The sequence below is a fragment of the Argopecten irradians genome, chromosome 11 (assembly GCF_041381155.1).
Source record: "Argopecten irradians isolate NY chromosome 11, Ai_NY, whole genome shotgun sequence".
NCBI classification, from domain to species: Eukaryota; Metazoa; Mollusca; class Bivalvia; order Pectinida; family Pectinidae; genus Argopecten; species Argopecten irradians.
The window spans coordinates 25406037-25420892 of record NC_091144.1 but is presented as its reverse complement, the minus strand read 5'-3'; the positions used below and the strand labels follow the sequence as shown (position 1 = coordinate 25420892).

At 33.3% G+C, this 14856-nt stretch overlaps 1 protein-coding gene across 1 annotated transcript in view; it reads right to left on the bottom strand.

The window, feature by feature from the left end:
- Positions 1-3606: 3606 nt before the first annotated feature.
- The window catches only part of LOC138335110 (uncharacterized), a 31347-nt gene continuing 20097 nt past the window's right edge, over positions 3607-14856 (bottom strand). Inside the window, exons 6-9 of the mRNA XM_069284036.1 lie at positions 14479-14608; positions 13206-13365; positions 11945-12026; positions 3607-11642 (exon numbers count right to left, since the gene is read on the bottom strand). Coding sequence (XP_069140137.1) covers positions 11418-11642; positions 11945-12026; positions 13206-13365; positions 14479-14608 — 597 coding nt within the window. The 3' untranslated portion in view covers positions 3607-11417. The remainder of the gene's footprint in view (positions 11643-11944; positions 12027-13205; positions 13366-14478; positions 14609-14856) is intronic.

The following is a 14856-nucleotide window of genomic DNA, read 5'->3' as shown; positions in this document are numbered from 1 at the left end:
GTCGAACATTGTATTCATACAAATGGTCAATCAATATGCAACACTTAGAAGTCCGGTATTCCCCAGGTTGACTAGAACGAATGTTCAGTTACAACGTCCATAACATATACCTTTCAGTCTGGTATCAAATGGTGGGGATTGTTTTCATTTTTTGTGTCGTTCGTGTATTTGTGTTTTCCCCCTTACAACATCGATAACATTAGCTAGCCGGTGTTGGGTTATTCCCACACTTGTTTGATACAGGCTTCTTTAACACTTTTATGCGTAATTCACGGTATCTGGGTTTCGCATATTGTATTTCCATAACAAATCCAATACTTTAACTAATCACTCGAGTGTCTATTCAGGGATTGTTTCATACTAACTCCATTGTTACATTAGCTTGTCCAGGAACAAGGTCCGTGGATTGTTTCATACATGACATCCATATACTTAGCTAGTCGGTATCTAGGTCCGTGGATTGTTTCATACAACATCCATACAATTAGATAGTCGGTATCAGGTCACGGGCAAAGTTTCATACATATCCATAACTTTTGCTAGGGGCGGGGCACCTGCAGGTCCGGGGGGTTCGGGGCACTGTGGTGCATAAGCAACATCACATAACAGTTTGAGGGGGGTCGGTATCAGGTGGTGTGATACGTTTAGCTATAGCAGGTAGCGGGGATCCCATTAGGAGCGATTAGCCCTTAGGGGGTGGGATAAAGGTGCCTTACACACCACTCCTGTGTGATCCGTGGACGAGCAATACCATGTAGCTAGTCAGGTAGGAGATTATGGTCCGGTGTGTGTAGGGGCTGGTTCGTGGGTACAACGCGACATAACATCTAGCTAGTCGGCTCTGTCAAGATGGGACTCTGTTTCATAGCAAGATCCATGTACATTAGCTAGTGGGTATAACCGCTTGGGTAATATAGGCCGCAGATACAACATCCAATGGCATTTAGCCACTCGTTATCTGGTAAGGGATTGTTTCATACAACATCCATAACTTTAGCCCGTCAGGTATCAGGTGGGGATCGTGGTTGTCATGGCGACATGGACAAACAGTAGTAGTCTCGGTATCAAGTGGGGATTGTTTCATAAACATCCTATCAATAGCTAAGTCGTATCAGGTGGGGATTGTTTCATACGAAGAGCGCGTGCAAGAGCTTTAAAGGTGAGAGGAGGGTATCAAGTTGGGCTGATCAAAGTCATGTGGCTCTGTTCTACGCTTGAGTGGAGCTCCCAATGTAGATGACTGCGGAAAATACTGCGATAGCCGGGAGTAGTGGCCGTCTCTATGCATGTAGTCGCTTGTTTAAGGGTGGCCCGGAAACACGAGAACGTAGTTCTGGTATCCTTGGATGTGGGGAGTATGATCAATCTCGTATGTGTATTCTAGGGTACTCTATCCTGCATTTAAAGGCCACGGTTATCGTGGTTAATGCAACACAGACATTTACGAACTTGTAATGGTAGTACGGATTGAATAACACCAGTTAAGAATCATTTCAGTATTGTTGTGAGAGTACTTCCAAAGTTGTATGCCATCTAGTTACTTGAGTACTTAAGCATTTGGGGGCACTATGAGTTGGCCAGTGAAAAATGTGCTTGAGTGATAGGAGCTATTTTCTAAACATACTGCTATGTGGGAGTAGCATATTAATCTAACGTGGGAACAGGATTTCCACAGTGGTGCTGGTGTCTTAGGAGTCCTTTCCATCTATGAAAAGTATTTGGTTCCATTGAATCTGTGAATTCAGGAAGAAAGATTTTTGAAAAGTTAGCCAATTTGACCCCGCCCCTCTGGCCCCTGGGGGTCATCCAGGACCAATATGGATATGATGTTTAAAAGCTTTCTCAGGCTACTGTAATATATCAAACCTAGTTTGACTGATTTCCTATGAAAAAAAAGCAAATTTGACCCCCTCCCCAGGGGAAAATCCGAGATCCCATGGCCATGAATTTTGCAATTTTTGTAAAGAGCCTTAAGACCTTCCAATCTATGAAGAGTATTTGGTTCCATCAAAACTGTGAATTCTGAATAAGATTTTTAAATTTAAGCCTATATGGAAAATTTGTTTATAGGATTCAATAGCCATCTCATACTGATAATTCTGACAACATCTGACTTATTTTCTATTATAACTGACCAAATAATGCTCCAAAATGTGTTTTCACTATATAAACTATAGTAAACTTAACCCACTCCCCCGGGGGAAACTTGAGACCCCAGGGTCATATATTTCACAATTTTTGTAGAGGGCCTTGAGACCTTTCTATCTATGAAGAGTATTTGATTCTACCACATCTGTGAGTGGAGAAGAAGATTTTTGAAACTTTAGTCAATTTTACCCCTTTTGGCCCCTCCCACAGCCCCTTTTTTGATTGGCCTTATGCCTTAGAAGGTTTGTGCAAAATTTCATTGAAATTGCTTCAGCGGTTTTTGAGAAGTCGAAAATGTAAATTGTTTACGAACACACGTCGGACGAGGGACGATGCACGACAATGGACAAAAGGCGATTAGAATAGGTCACTTGAGACTTCTTCTCAGATGACCTACAAAAAAGGGAGCATAAATTAAGTATAGGAGAAACACCGAAAACTGTGGAATAGTCAAGATATTGAATTGTTCGAGGCCCGTAAGGGCCTTACACTGGGTATTGTTTAAAGGGACAATTCAGTCTTAGAGAACATTAAAATTTGTACATATATCGGAAAAACCAGTTCTTATGGAAATTAAATCATCAGTCGGTTTTACTGTGATATGCCTGAAAAGCCCATGACTGTGACATGTGTATAGATGTTCAAACTCGCTCGCTGTCCGCCATTACACATTGTGGTCGAACTTCTTGTATGCCGAACCCTGTCCCTTGCTCGTAGAGTAATGCAACTTTTGTCTTGAACTGGTCAAATCGCTCAAACAGTAGTGGTTTACCTCATTAGTTGAATTGTCTTGCCTAAAAGTCATTTTATCACCTTCTCAGTGGTTATGTAGTTTATTTGTTTAACGTGCGTGATTTTGGCTCAGGTATGGGTGAGGCGTCCATATTGTTCCTGCTTAATCGTATTGATCAACGATTTGATATTTCAACGATATTAATTAAAATACTAAACAATGACGTGGAATTTCTCAATATTTTATGTTATATGTTTCATAAGAAATGTAGAACAATACATTTATGCCATATTTTGCTTCTTGGTTATGTAAAAGAATTAGCCAGAGCGAATCTACCGACTGATGATTTAATTTCCATTAGAACTGGTTTTTCCGATATATGTACAAATTTTAATGTTCTCTTAGACTGAATTGTCCCTTTAATGTACTACGGAGAAAAAAAAAATATATAGAGAGAGAGAAATATCTCTACTTAAGTATAAATGTATTGTCTCACTGGTTGTTCTGTTATTGTGTATATGTCCATGTCAAAACACCGTGCTTTTATTTTAGGAGAGGAATTAATATAAGCTCTTAGCTTGTTTTCCCATCCTAGCTGTCTGTATGTATTGGTGTATATGTATGTATATATTTGAATAAATATTGTTTAAACTAAAGCATTGTGATGTTAGTCTTCATATTGGAAGTATGACCAGTCAAGGAAACTGATAAGAAAACAAAAGAACATCAGTTGACTACTTTTATTCTGACAATATAATATCTCCAAATCTCACATACTGGTACACAGAGGCACAGCAATTGTGTTTTGGAGGTGTATGTCCATTACAAGTGATGTTTTCTTCTCTACGACACTAGGTCAAGTCCTGGACATACCTATCTGATGCTAATTAGACAAATCTAATTATAACCAGCTAACCGTACCCCTGTGGTTATCTGACAGATAATCACTTCAAGTCCTATTAAGACTGATGAGGTATTCCTTTTACAAAAGTTAACACCTGCTTAAACAATATATCTCTGGAATAAATGACATATGCCATTAGATATTAGCGTTTGAAATAATTGTTATTGCTAATGTGTCAACCATTAAAATACAGGTACATTTTCTTTTCAAAATTGTGCATGCATGCATAAAAGTATTCATAAATAAATACATCAATTGCATGCTCAGTGCATGTTTCCTGCATTCTATTTTAAATATTCAGTTGTCTTTGAAAAACAAGATTATTTCTCAACAGCAATACTGCCAAATTTCATTTTTATCTGAAATTTGTAGGGAATTTTCCATAAATGTGCAACATTTTACATGAAGACTTTAAAATGATCATTTCAACACACTTTCAATTTAACCATTCTTAAAAAATGTACCTAGCACATATTTTAAAAATAGCTTTTTTTTTGGTTTTTTCTTTTTTTGTGTTAAAGATATCAAACTTATTACATAAACTTTAAAAATACTCATTATGATGAATATTTCATTTTCAAATGGAAACAAGTATTGGTGGAGTTAAAGATGGTGAAAATACACAAAAATAATCCCACCTCTTAATATAAAATATTAAGTATTGGTACATGTATTAGATGTTTGAAAAATAATGACTTTTGAAATATTATTGACTTGTATACGGTATGTAATAGTATTTTATAAATTCATCGTTTTATATTTCCGGTACAATATTCGCCTTTTTATAATTTCAGTTATTTGTTTTTACAAAATTCTCACATCTCCTCATTCAAGCATTTTTTCTCTCCATTTTTTATATTATTTTTTGTGATGTGTTGCATATCACAATAAACTCTTAACAATGAAACTATAATCCTTTATACGTAATGACAAATACAGACTCTTACAACAAAACTAACAAGAACACAAACATTACACAAAACAAAAATAAGCAGATATCTTATAAGCATTTTTCCGTTAAGATTCATGTGAACAAGTTCACTCTCTTTATCCTTACGGAAAATATATACTCATACTGAGAAAAAAATAAATAAAACAAAGTTGATGAATATCTTACAAGCAGCTTGAAGGTCCATTTAAGTGTAAAAGTCGCTAGTAAGATGTTGGTCAACTTAATTTATTTTTTCAATTTTTTTTTCGCTCAACATGGACATAATCTCCTTAAACTTTTTTCCTATAACATATACGTAAGCATTATTTCTGCCAATGTTTTGAATCTGGAAGTATAAGTAAGACACTGGGTACCTAAAGTCAACGAGTACATATATAAGATCAAGGTCAAGTACTGAATTATACATTTATTTAAAGAGGAGTAAAAGTATTGAGATTCTGTGTTGACAAATCCCTATGGAAATTTCCTTTAAACACAAATTACTTTATTTGACTTCAACGTCTTTTAAGCAAGAAAATAATTTTGTTTTACTTGGTTGTTTATCATTGTATTGTCACTGTCATCAATGGTATTCTGTATTTGCATTTTATAGAGTTATCTACCCTTCCGGGTAAGTATTGATTGTGACGTCATGCGTTTGCGAGTGTAACGTCATACGTTTCAGAGAAATCAATGTGAATTGTGCTCAGAAAATAATGATATAACAATTGATACCTACTTGCAAGTGAGCTAACTCAATATGCAAAGACAGAATACCTTGCCTGAAACATCTTTCAGCTGATTATCATATCGTGGGTTGTCTTGTATTTCTGAGCATCCACCTAATTACCATGCAATAGTTGACTATCACTAGGCCACACGACAAAACAGTGAAATGAACCTTCCTTGTTAAAATAGATTTACATAGAAAACCTTGTATTAGTTTTTGGTGTTGTAACTTCATTATTAAAGGCCATATATACAAATGTTGCAATCTTTTTATATTGTTACTAATAATTTAATTTTTGCTTCAGAAATGTAGTGGGCCAAAATTTAAAGGAAGCACATGAACCAAGTTTAGGAGATGGAGGAAAACTGGATCATCCAGAGACAAAACAGACTTGTGGTCAGCACCTGGCAACTACCCCACATATATTTTCAATTTGCAACACAGGTGGAGTGCTTGCAGTAATATGTCAGGACATTTGAACCACAAAGTCACCATGGCAACCTCAAAATACTGTAATACCCTGAATGCAATTATGGAAAAACAATATCATGTTATTGTCTTATGAGCAAAAACAGAGTTGAATCTAGTTATTCATTTTTTGATATAACAGTTACTTTCAAATGCATGAAAGTTTCAAAAATAAATGAAATTGATTGAAAGGTAAAACTTACACTTCGCTTATTAAATGATAAAGATCGCAAAATGCTAATGTGTAGTATATAGTCACAATAAATAATAGATTATTAATGAATGTATATTTTAACGAAAAATGTTAAATTTGACAAACAAAAAGAAAGGATGGGTTTGATACCTGGAATATTTCAATACTCATTCAATAATACATTGAAGAATCATATCTAATAAAAAAGAATACAAATATGTTGTGTATTGCTTTTAACATTACAGGAATATTTATAACATGTATGTATCTATAACTGAGAATCAGATGATACTACTTCAGAATAAGCAACATTCAAAAGAAACAAGAGGAAACAAATAAAATCTAGGCAATAATAAAATATTAAACTTTACAAATGAAGACGCACAATCAACATGATTAAAAAAACAAAACAAACACATAGAGAGAAATTTATAAGAAGTGACCATGTTTTGTTACAGTAAAGCTTACAACATTGGAGAATGTTAGCATTGTCTTTATCCAGCCTGAGATATTTATGGCCGTCACATGAAGACAACTTCAGCTGAAGATATCAGCTGAAGATATAAACAAAGATTCTGAAACAATTGGAAAATGAAAAAGACTAGGAAAGGGTGATTTGTACAAAAAATGACAATTATGAGTATTATATAATCAAATACATGGAAAAGAAGTGCCATTGTTGTACATAAAATCTGGCTCATCTCTGCTATATAAAATCATTTGGACATTCTGGTACTATTCTGTACTGTTAGTGTTTATAGCTGTCTCATATTTACCATAGTGTCCCAATGCATCATATTAATATATAAGGTAAACGAACATATTCATATTCATGAGATATGTTGATGTTATTACCATATCTAAACTCATAATGGATTCGTAATGTAATACACTATGCATTGTAGTTAGTAATTTTTGAGAGTCAAAATTTTCACGATTTGGGCCTAAAACTAGAAAATCATCAAAACCAACTATACGGTACTAACAATTATTTTGAAATTTTGCTTACGCCACTAGTAAACGGTTTAACAATAACACCAACTTGTTGTGTATCAAACGTATATATACACAAACACTTTCCTAAGGGAGAAATATTCAGGAAAGCAGTGCAGATTTTACATGTGATGCAAGTGAACTTATAACATATATCTCGCAGTTCCTTACAAAAAGATTTAATTTTCTTTCAATATTTTTATTGGGACGTAAAGAAATTCTTACCAGGCAGCGAATTCTTTTCTTCCTTTTGTATTCTAATCATTCTACCATCTGTGTTAAGGTTTAAAGTTACTTACTTATCTGACATGATAATAATTTTTTTTTTTTCTTTCTTTATACATTTATAATAACAAACCATTCTTGATTTACAAAAGAATGGTCACTGTAGACTATTTGAAACAGTGTCCATACTTTTGATAACAATAAAAATTTACATCATATGATATATATCTACACAATAAATAACAACAACTTGTTTTCCGTAGAAAACACACATTATAACAAACTTAACACTTATAACTTCTAACATTCAATACAAATGTTCTTAACTTCACTTTCCAGAAACTGATTTCAATTTTTTTCAGATACAGGTATGTCACAAATTGCATATCCTTGGGAAAACAAAGACACCAAATGCTATTTAAAACATGAGTTTTATGTTTTCATTATCTCAGTACATTAAGAATTTCAAGATTCCTATAGTACAGAGTATGTATCTATGTCAACAGATAGCATATTACAAGTACAGTACTCCAATTTTAGATATGGGTGAAGATTTTCCCAAGTTTTAGCAAGATACCTTTACAAAATAGTCAATAGTTACATCAATATTTGGTTCAGAAGTCATTGATCTTCTTAACACGACAAATTTACGATTCTAACAATTAAAACAGACAACAGCAACAATTAAAACTTAGAAACTGTTCAGAGATTTTTTTTGTATATTTTCCATTATTAAGTTTAGGGATTTTTGTCTCTTAAAATGGAAGTAATTAATCGTAATATATAAATACTACTGAAAATCTAATAAAGCTTGACATGGTATTTTTTTCTCCAATATTTGAATTAAATTTGTTTATCACTTGTAATGAGCGACAACAATTGAATTACCTTATTGGCATTTTTACAAATTGTTGGGATAACTATATCTTCTAATTGCATTGCAGCACAGATTGTATGGCCTTGTCCCTTAGTATACACATTGTTTACACCTTGAAACTTTCTTTCACTTTGTTCAATAATTTATATAAAAATTTATTGCATGCACCAACAACATTCATATATTATCTATTTACAATCATTCATTTCACCCAATACATGGGAGCTATTACATACTATTGTACAGGTATATCACATTTAGAGAATATTTAATAAGGTTCATTAAAATTTTGTAGATTATCGTCCATAATAAGGATCCCTTTCCAAATAAATGGTAGCATTTTTGAATTTTTTTTTAGGAAAAGCTTGAACCTTTTATAAGCACCTCATCTTGTGGTGACACTATGCTATTATAATTACAATTTTTGTTGTAGAAATAAAGTTTGACAATCAAGCGGGAGTTATATAAAATGAAGATTTTCCAATTAATTCTGAATGAGGGATGATTTTAAGTCACTGATGATGACTATGCTTGTTATCTCCCCTTAAAATTGATTTGTCAACAAATTATTATCTCAGTAATTCCGTCCAATTAGTAGTTGGGCGCCTGAGGCAATAGTTATGCCAAATATAGTTGATTTGTGTAGCTATCATTGGCTCTGAACATTATATCAATTGAATCTTTAAATCTAGATACCCTCTACATATCATCACAACATCCATTCTAAAACCATACATGATAACAAAACTTACCCACATTAATATACACTATTATACATACACACACACCATCTTATAAATATTACCACACATATATATCACATATACATACACACACACCATCTTATAAATATTACCACACATATATATCACAATTTTTTTTTATATTTTGTTTGTTTCTTACTTGGAAGGCTTTTTATTTAAAATAGTATATATCATTTGTTGTCATGAAAGCAGTAGTGTTGCATAATCAACTTGCACAGACTCGGACAATTATCATTTATATAATATGTGGTCTATTTCACACCAAGGCCAAGCTATGATAGTATATGATATCCTAAGTTTATCTTACCGATTGAAACATTCAGCACACAAGCTGAAATTACATGTATTGTAAAACCTGCCTAAGTGACCAGCTCTGTATGACGACAATCTACCAAATAGCTTAGAACTTTCTTGGGGTCCAAATAGCCAATATCAACACCGTTTGACATGAGTATAAAGACAAGTTGAATAGTGTATGTACACAGGTTTGACTGTTGTAAATGTCTGAGAAAAATATCAATTTATTGTTTTCTTGACAACAAAATAACTTGCAGCTTGGCATCACATTTAAATCTAAAGATTTCCCCAGATTTCTCTGATTTTATCTTGTTCTTAGTCTTTGGACATTTATTAACATACATGTATTATTCAATGTATTACATACAGAGCTGTTTTAAAGATATAAATCTTCAATAAATATTTTGAAAAAAAAATCAAAAAAATCTGCAAGCTTCCTCTCTTTCCTTTTGAAAGCATTAATGAAATACAACCAAGCTGGTATTTCTAGTAAAATAATCTTGACTAGTAACATTTCAGTGTAAAAATACATCTGAAGCAAATTTCCCCTTGGAAACAAATGTAGCAGGGATTTGCAGATTAAGTACTATTTCATCTCACTAGATTTATACACACACATCTCAATATATATATACACCAAGTATAGGAATAACAAAACACACTGGTGCTTATTATAAATATTTTACATTTAATGTTTTGGGGGAGGGGGGTATACCTTCCAAATTATCTTCTTTCCCAAACCCAGATTGAAATCGTTAGAAAAAAAATAAATTTAACAGGAATTTTGCTCAAGGGAAAAAAGATTTGTCACAGTCATAAATGAGAAACAGAAACATTAAAATTCCACAAAATATGTTTTGAACATTCCTATATTCCTTGTTCCCCACAAAGATTTTTTTCTGTTAAAAAACATGTATTTCCGTCTATACACAGATTATGCCTAATAGCAATCAGAGCTCACCACCACACATATATACAAATATCTCGTACACTATCTTAAAATATAGCTCATATACTTCTCTGATACACCTTATAAAACTCCATCATATATGTCGCTAATAACTTCAACATTCATAATCACAATTTTTCACTTACAACAGGTGTTCTCATAATATAGAACATATCAATGACATGTTGAATACTGAAAGATAAACAACATGCATGACTGTTTCATGTTATACCATATTCTATGCTGCAATCCAAGTGGAAACATAGTCATTTTAATATTAGTTTTGAGTACAATCTTGTCACCATTATCAGTGACCATTATATAGGTATTTCTTGGTTTAGACAAACATTTTGTTAAAAGTACATTTTGTACTAATATTGTATTATGGTAGCCATTCTAGAATTTAATTCTTCAATTTTGTGGGATAACTTGGGTATTTTAGAGTTATCTTAATTTTGTTGGATATTTAAAAGAATGTTATTGTAAATAAAGACCAATATTAGGGTAACCACATCATCTGAATTGAAAAACATCAACAAAACAAAAACATACATAATTTACATACAAATTCCATCTAGTAGAAATGAGCAAGATTATTTGGTGTGTGTTATTTTTATATTTACCACAAAAGTTCTGGTAAATAATTGCTCTATACTACTGGAACTAATTTCTACATTAGCACATATAAAGCAGTCATATCAATGAATTTTCAATAGTTAGTAATGAATCTTGATAAATACATGTTATACATGTACCAATGTATGTTTGATTTTCAATGTTGTTTAATTTTTTTTTTTTTTTTAGAAAAATTACCGTAACTGTAAAAGCAACATCCTTGATATATATTTTTTTCTTCTTTGAAATTTAAACACTGCTTATTTCTGCATTTTAGTTCTGAGCAAACAAAAGACATCATCACACAAGACTATTGTGTACTATTCACAGGCTAGACATTGAAACGCTCTATTTTCACATGAAGTTATAACATAAATACAGTGAATTTCACATCAATATTGTTAGAACAAAATATTAGAATGTAAACAAACAAAGGGACCGCATAAGAAGCTCAGTTTTTGGCAAGTGACAGAAAAATGAGCGTAAACAAGAATGACCTTTCATTTTAATGAAAAATCACTAAAGAAAACTTCCAATTACATCAAAGCAAACAATCATCTACTTTGCAGTATGACTAGATTAGCACACAGTCACTGTTTATTCTTTGGAGCACTGCTAGAGGTAGTCTTTCTAGGGAAGGCTGAACATTTGATGTTAGTCTGTAAGGAAGGTTTCCCTTCACACGGTGTTGCTTTTCCTTTATCGGCTGACCTCACTTGTGCTTTCCTACTGTTTTTGTTACTCGCTTTTGCATCCAAATATGGATTTTTTTTGGTAGGCAAGGTTTTGGACTTGCTTTCACCATCCTTAAGGACCTGAATAGGAAATTCAAAACTGTGGTTTAAAGATAGAAAAATGATGGAGCTTGAGAATTATAAATCTAATCTTCTAGTGATTTTGATGTTGTATTAACTAAAGAAGGTGGCATTGCTGACTGTTTGTATGCAATTAACATAATTTTTTTAAAAGCATTTCCACAATCTATTAAATTCTCAATTAATATCAAGTCCCTCTTGATCTAACAAGACCCTATTCTGAAATATTTTTTGTATTAAATCTTTTACAACTTGTCTAGATGGCATTGACAAATTTGTTGATATAAGATATTATAAATAACCTTTTTTAAATCTGGGAAGTCCTCAGCTTGAAACTCAAATTTTGAACTCCTTGGATTCCTTGCAGATGCTTCATCTTTAATTCTGTAACAAATAGCATTTCTTAACTTTATATTGGATTAACCACTGATTGACCTGGACTTTTGACAACATTTAGAAACCAGAGGGATCTTGGTGCCCACCTAAGAACGATCTTTGTCTGACAAAGGAAAGAGGGATCTTTTCTCTGCTTTTCAAGCTTTTACTACATATTACAACACATGAAATTTCAAAAAGATCCTTTGACTGCTTTCTGAGATATATAACAGTAACAAACTTCAATTATCAAAATCCTAGATGGCTACCTGTTGGCCATCTTGTTCACTGATCGGTCCCAAAATGCAATATGCACAACTAGACCCTAGGGGAATCTGCACATGCAATTCGACACAGATATCTTAAGTACTTTCTGAGATAAAGTGGTAGCAAACATCAATTGTCAAAATCCAAGATGGCGCCCTGGCGGCCATCTTGTTCATCGATCAGTCCCAAAATACATAATGCATAACCAGGGAACTAGGGGACCATGCACATGAAATTTGATACAGCTACCTTCAGTGCTTTCTGAGAAATAGTGGTAACAAACTTCAATTGTCTAAATCCAAGTTAGCGGCCTGTCGGCCATCTTCATCATTGATCGGTCCCAAAATGCATTATGCACAACTAGTTCCCTAGGGAAACCTACATGTGAAATTTGAGAACAATCCCTTCGATACTTTCTGAGAAATAGTGGTAACTAACTTTATCTATCAAAATCCAAGATGGCGGCCTGTCTGCCATCTTGTTGACCGATTGGTCCCAAAATGCAATATGCACAACTACTCCCATAGGGGAACCTACATGTGAAATTTGAGAGAGATCCCTTCAGTACTTTCTGCGAAATAGTGGTAACAAACTTTAACTATCAAAATCCAAGATGGCCGCCTGTCGGCCATCTTGTTGACTGATTGGTCCCAAAATACAATATGCACAACTAGGGCCCTAGGGGAACCTACATATGAAATTTGAGAAAGATCCCTTCAGTACTTTCTGAGAAATAGCTGTAACAAGAATTGTTAACAGACAGAAGGACGGACGGACGGAAGGACGGACGACGGAACACGGACGAAAAGTGATTTGAATAGGTAAACAATGCAAAATTAGCAGACTTTTACTAAGAAAAGACAATGAAACAGCAAACTATCCTAATATAAATATATGGAATATGTGTTAAAAAAGACTTACCTTGGAAAATATCCATGCAGAAAAGGACACATTTCGGCTTTGAAGCATTCTCCTTCTGCCCAGAACCTGCAGGTGATGTTAGATACATCATGGGCAAATTTACAGTCCGTTCTTCGACAGACACCCTCCATAAAGAAGCTGCAGGGTTTCTTTTTGCTACCTTCATGAAAGAACACAAAGAATATTGATTTTATTTATTCAGGGGTGTAAAAATCCACTAGCCCGACGCCCGGGGCTACCAAATTTTCAGCTTGGGCTAGTGGAAATTTTAGCCATACTAGCCCGGGGCTAGTGACTTTTTTCAAAGATATTTCAAAACGAAAAACATCAAAATTAAGTCATAATAACACTTTAAAACATTGCAATTCTATGTAATATTCGTATCTAACTTTAAATCTTAATCTGGAGTCATGTTGTCTAATTTATTGACGACTGTAGACAGGTACAGTAGGCCTCCCGATCACCACAGTGAATAGTGATGCATAGCATTTCATGTGAAAGTGACGTAATTTGCAATACAAGTTCTAGAAAAATAATATACAAACCATCAAATAAGTCATCTCAGCTATCAGATCAGTAAATTTTAATAGTTACAAAAATGATGTTAAAGAACTGGAATCTATTCCTCAAAAAGTCGGCAGCAAAGCCATGCCTGCAGCAGGCAGCCATATTTGTTATGGTTATTCTAATATCCGGGTCAAAGGTCAGGAATCCAGAATCCGGATTCAGGATTAAAAAAATATCTTAAAATTGTGTTCTAAAAATAACACAGATTAAAGATTTTCTTAATGTTTATTTGAATTAAAAAAAAGAGTAGATGCAAATAATAAAAAAAAACCCACTCAATTAAAAATATTTGAATTTCAATATTATAAATTTTTTCATTTTTTTTAGCTGGGCTAGTAGATATTTAGGCCGGGCTAGTGAAATTTTGGTGTCTACTAGCCCTGGGCTAGTGGATTGAAATAAATTTTTACACCCCTGATTTATTGTGTAAAAACCTCTGACGAAATGTGTCCAATTGTTTGTTGCATTTTCTGAAAATTCTTCTTAACTCACATTATATCTCTTTTTTTGGCTGTAGGTAAATGCTTATTTGAAACAGAAAAAAACAACAACAACAACAACAAAAAACAAAAAAAAACACCATAAATTGGTTTTCTGATTTTCTATATCTGTAATGAAGAGAAGTATATTGGTATTTTGTCTCCATTAATAAATAGCCAATTAATCTTTAAATGACTATAATGATTATTATATTTTTTCAAAATACCTGATCCTTTCATACAAGTTTGTGAAGTCACAGCTTTTTCATGGTTTCCCTTCAACCACTCCTCTTCCAGATCCGTGGAAAATACTGCTTGGCTTGGCATAGGCATAAACATTTGAGGATCAATATTTTCCTACAAAAGAAAATATGTTTTGTATAAAACGGATAAAATAAAAAGAGTAATGCTTCTCGTTATACTACTCAACATGAAGCAAATGCGAATGTTATTCATGTGCAACAAGAAATACAAGTACTAGTTGAAGAGTTTACTATTGATCAATCGCCACATAGTATGTAGTCATGCCTTGTACTCGCACAAGCACATTTCCATTCAATGTCGCAGCAAATATTGTAACACACAATACAAAATACAAAGTCATG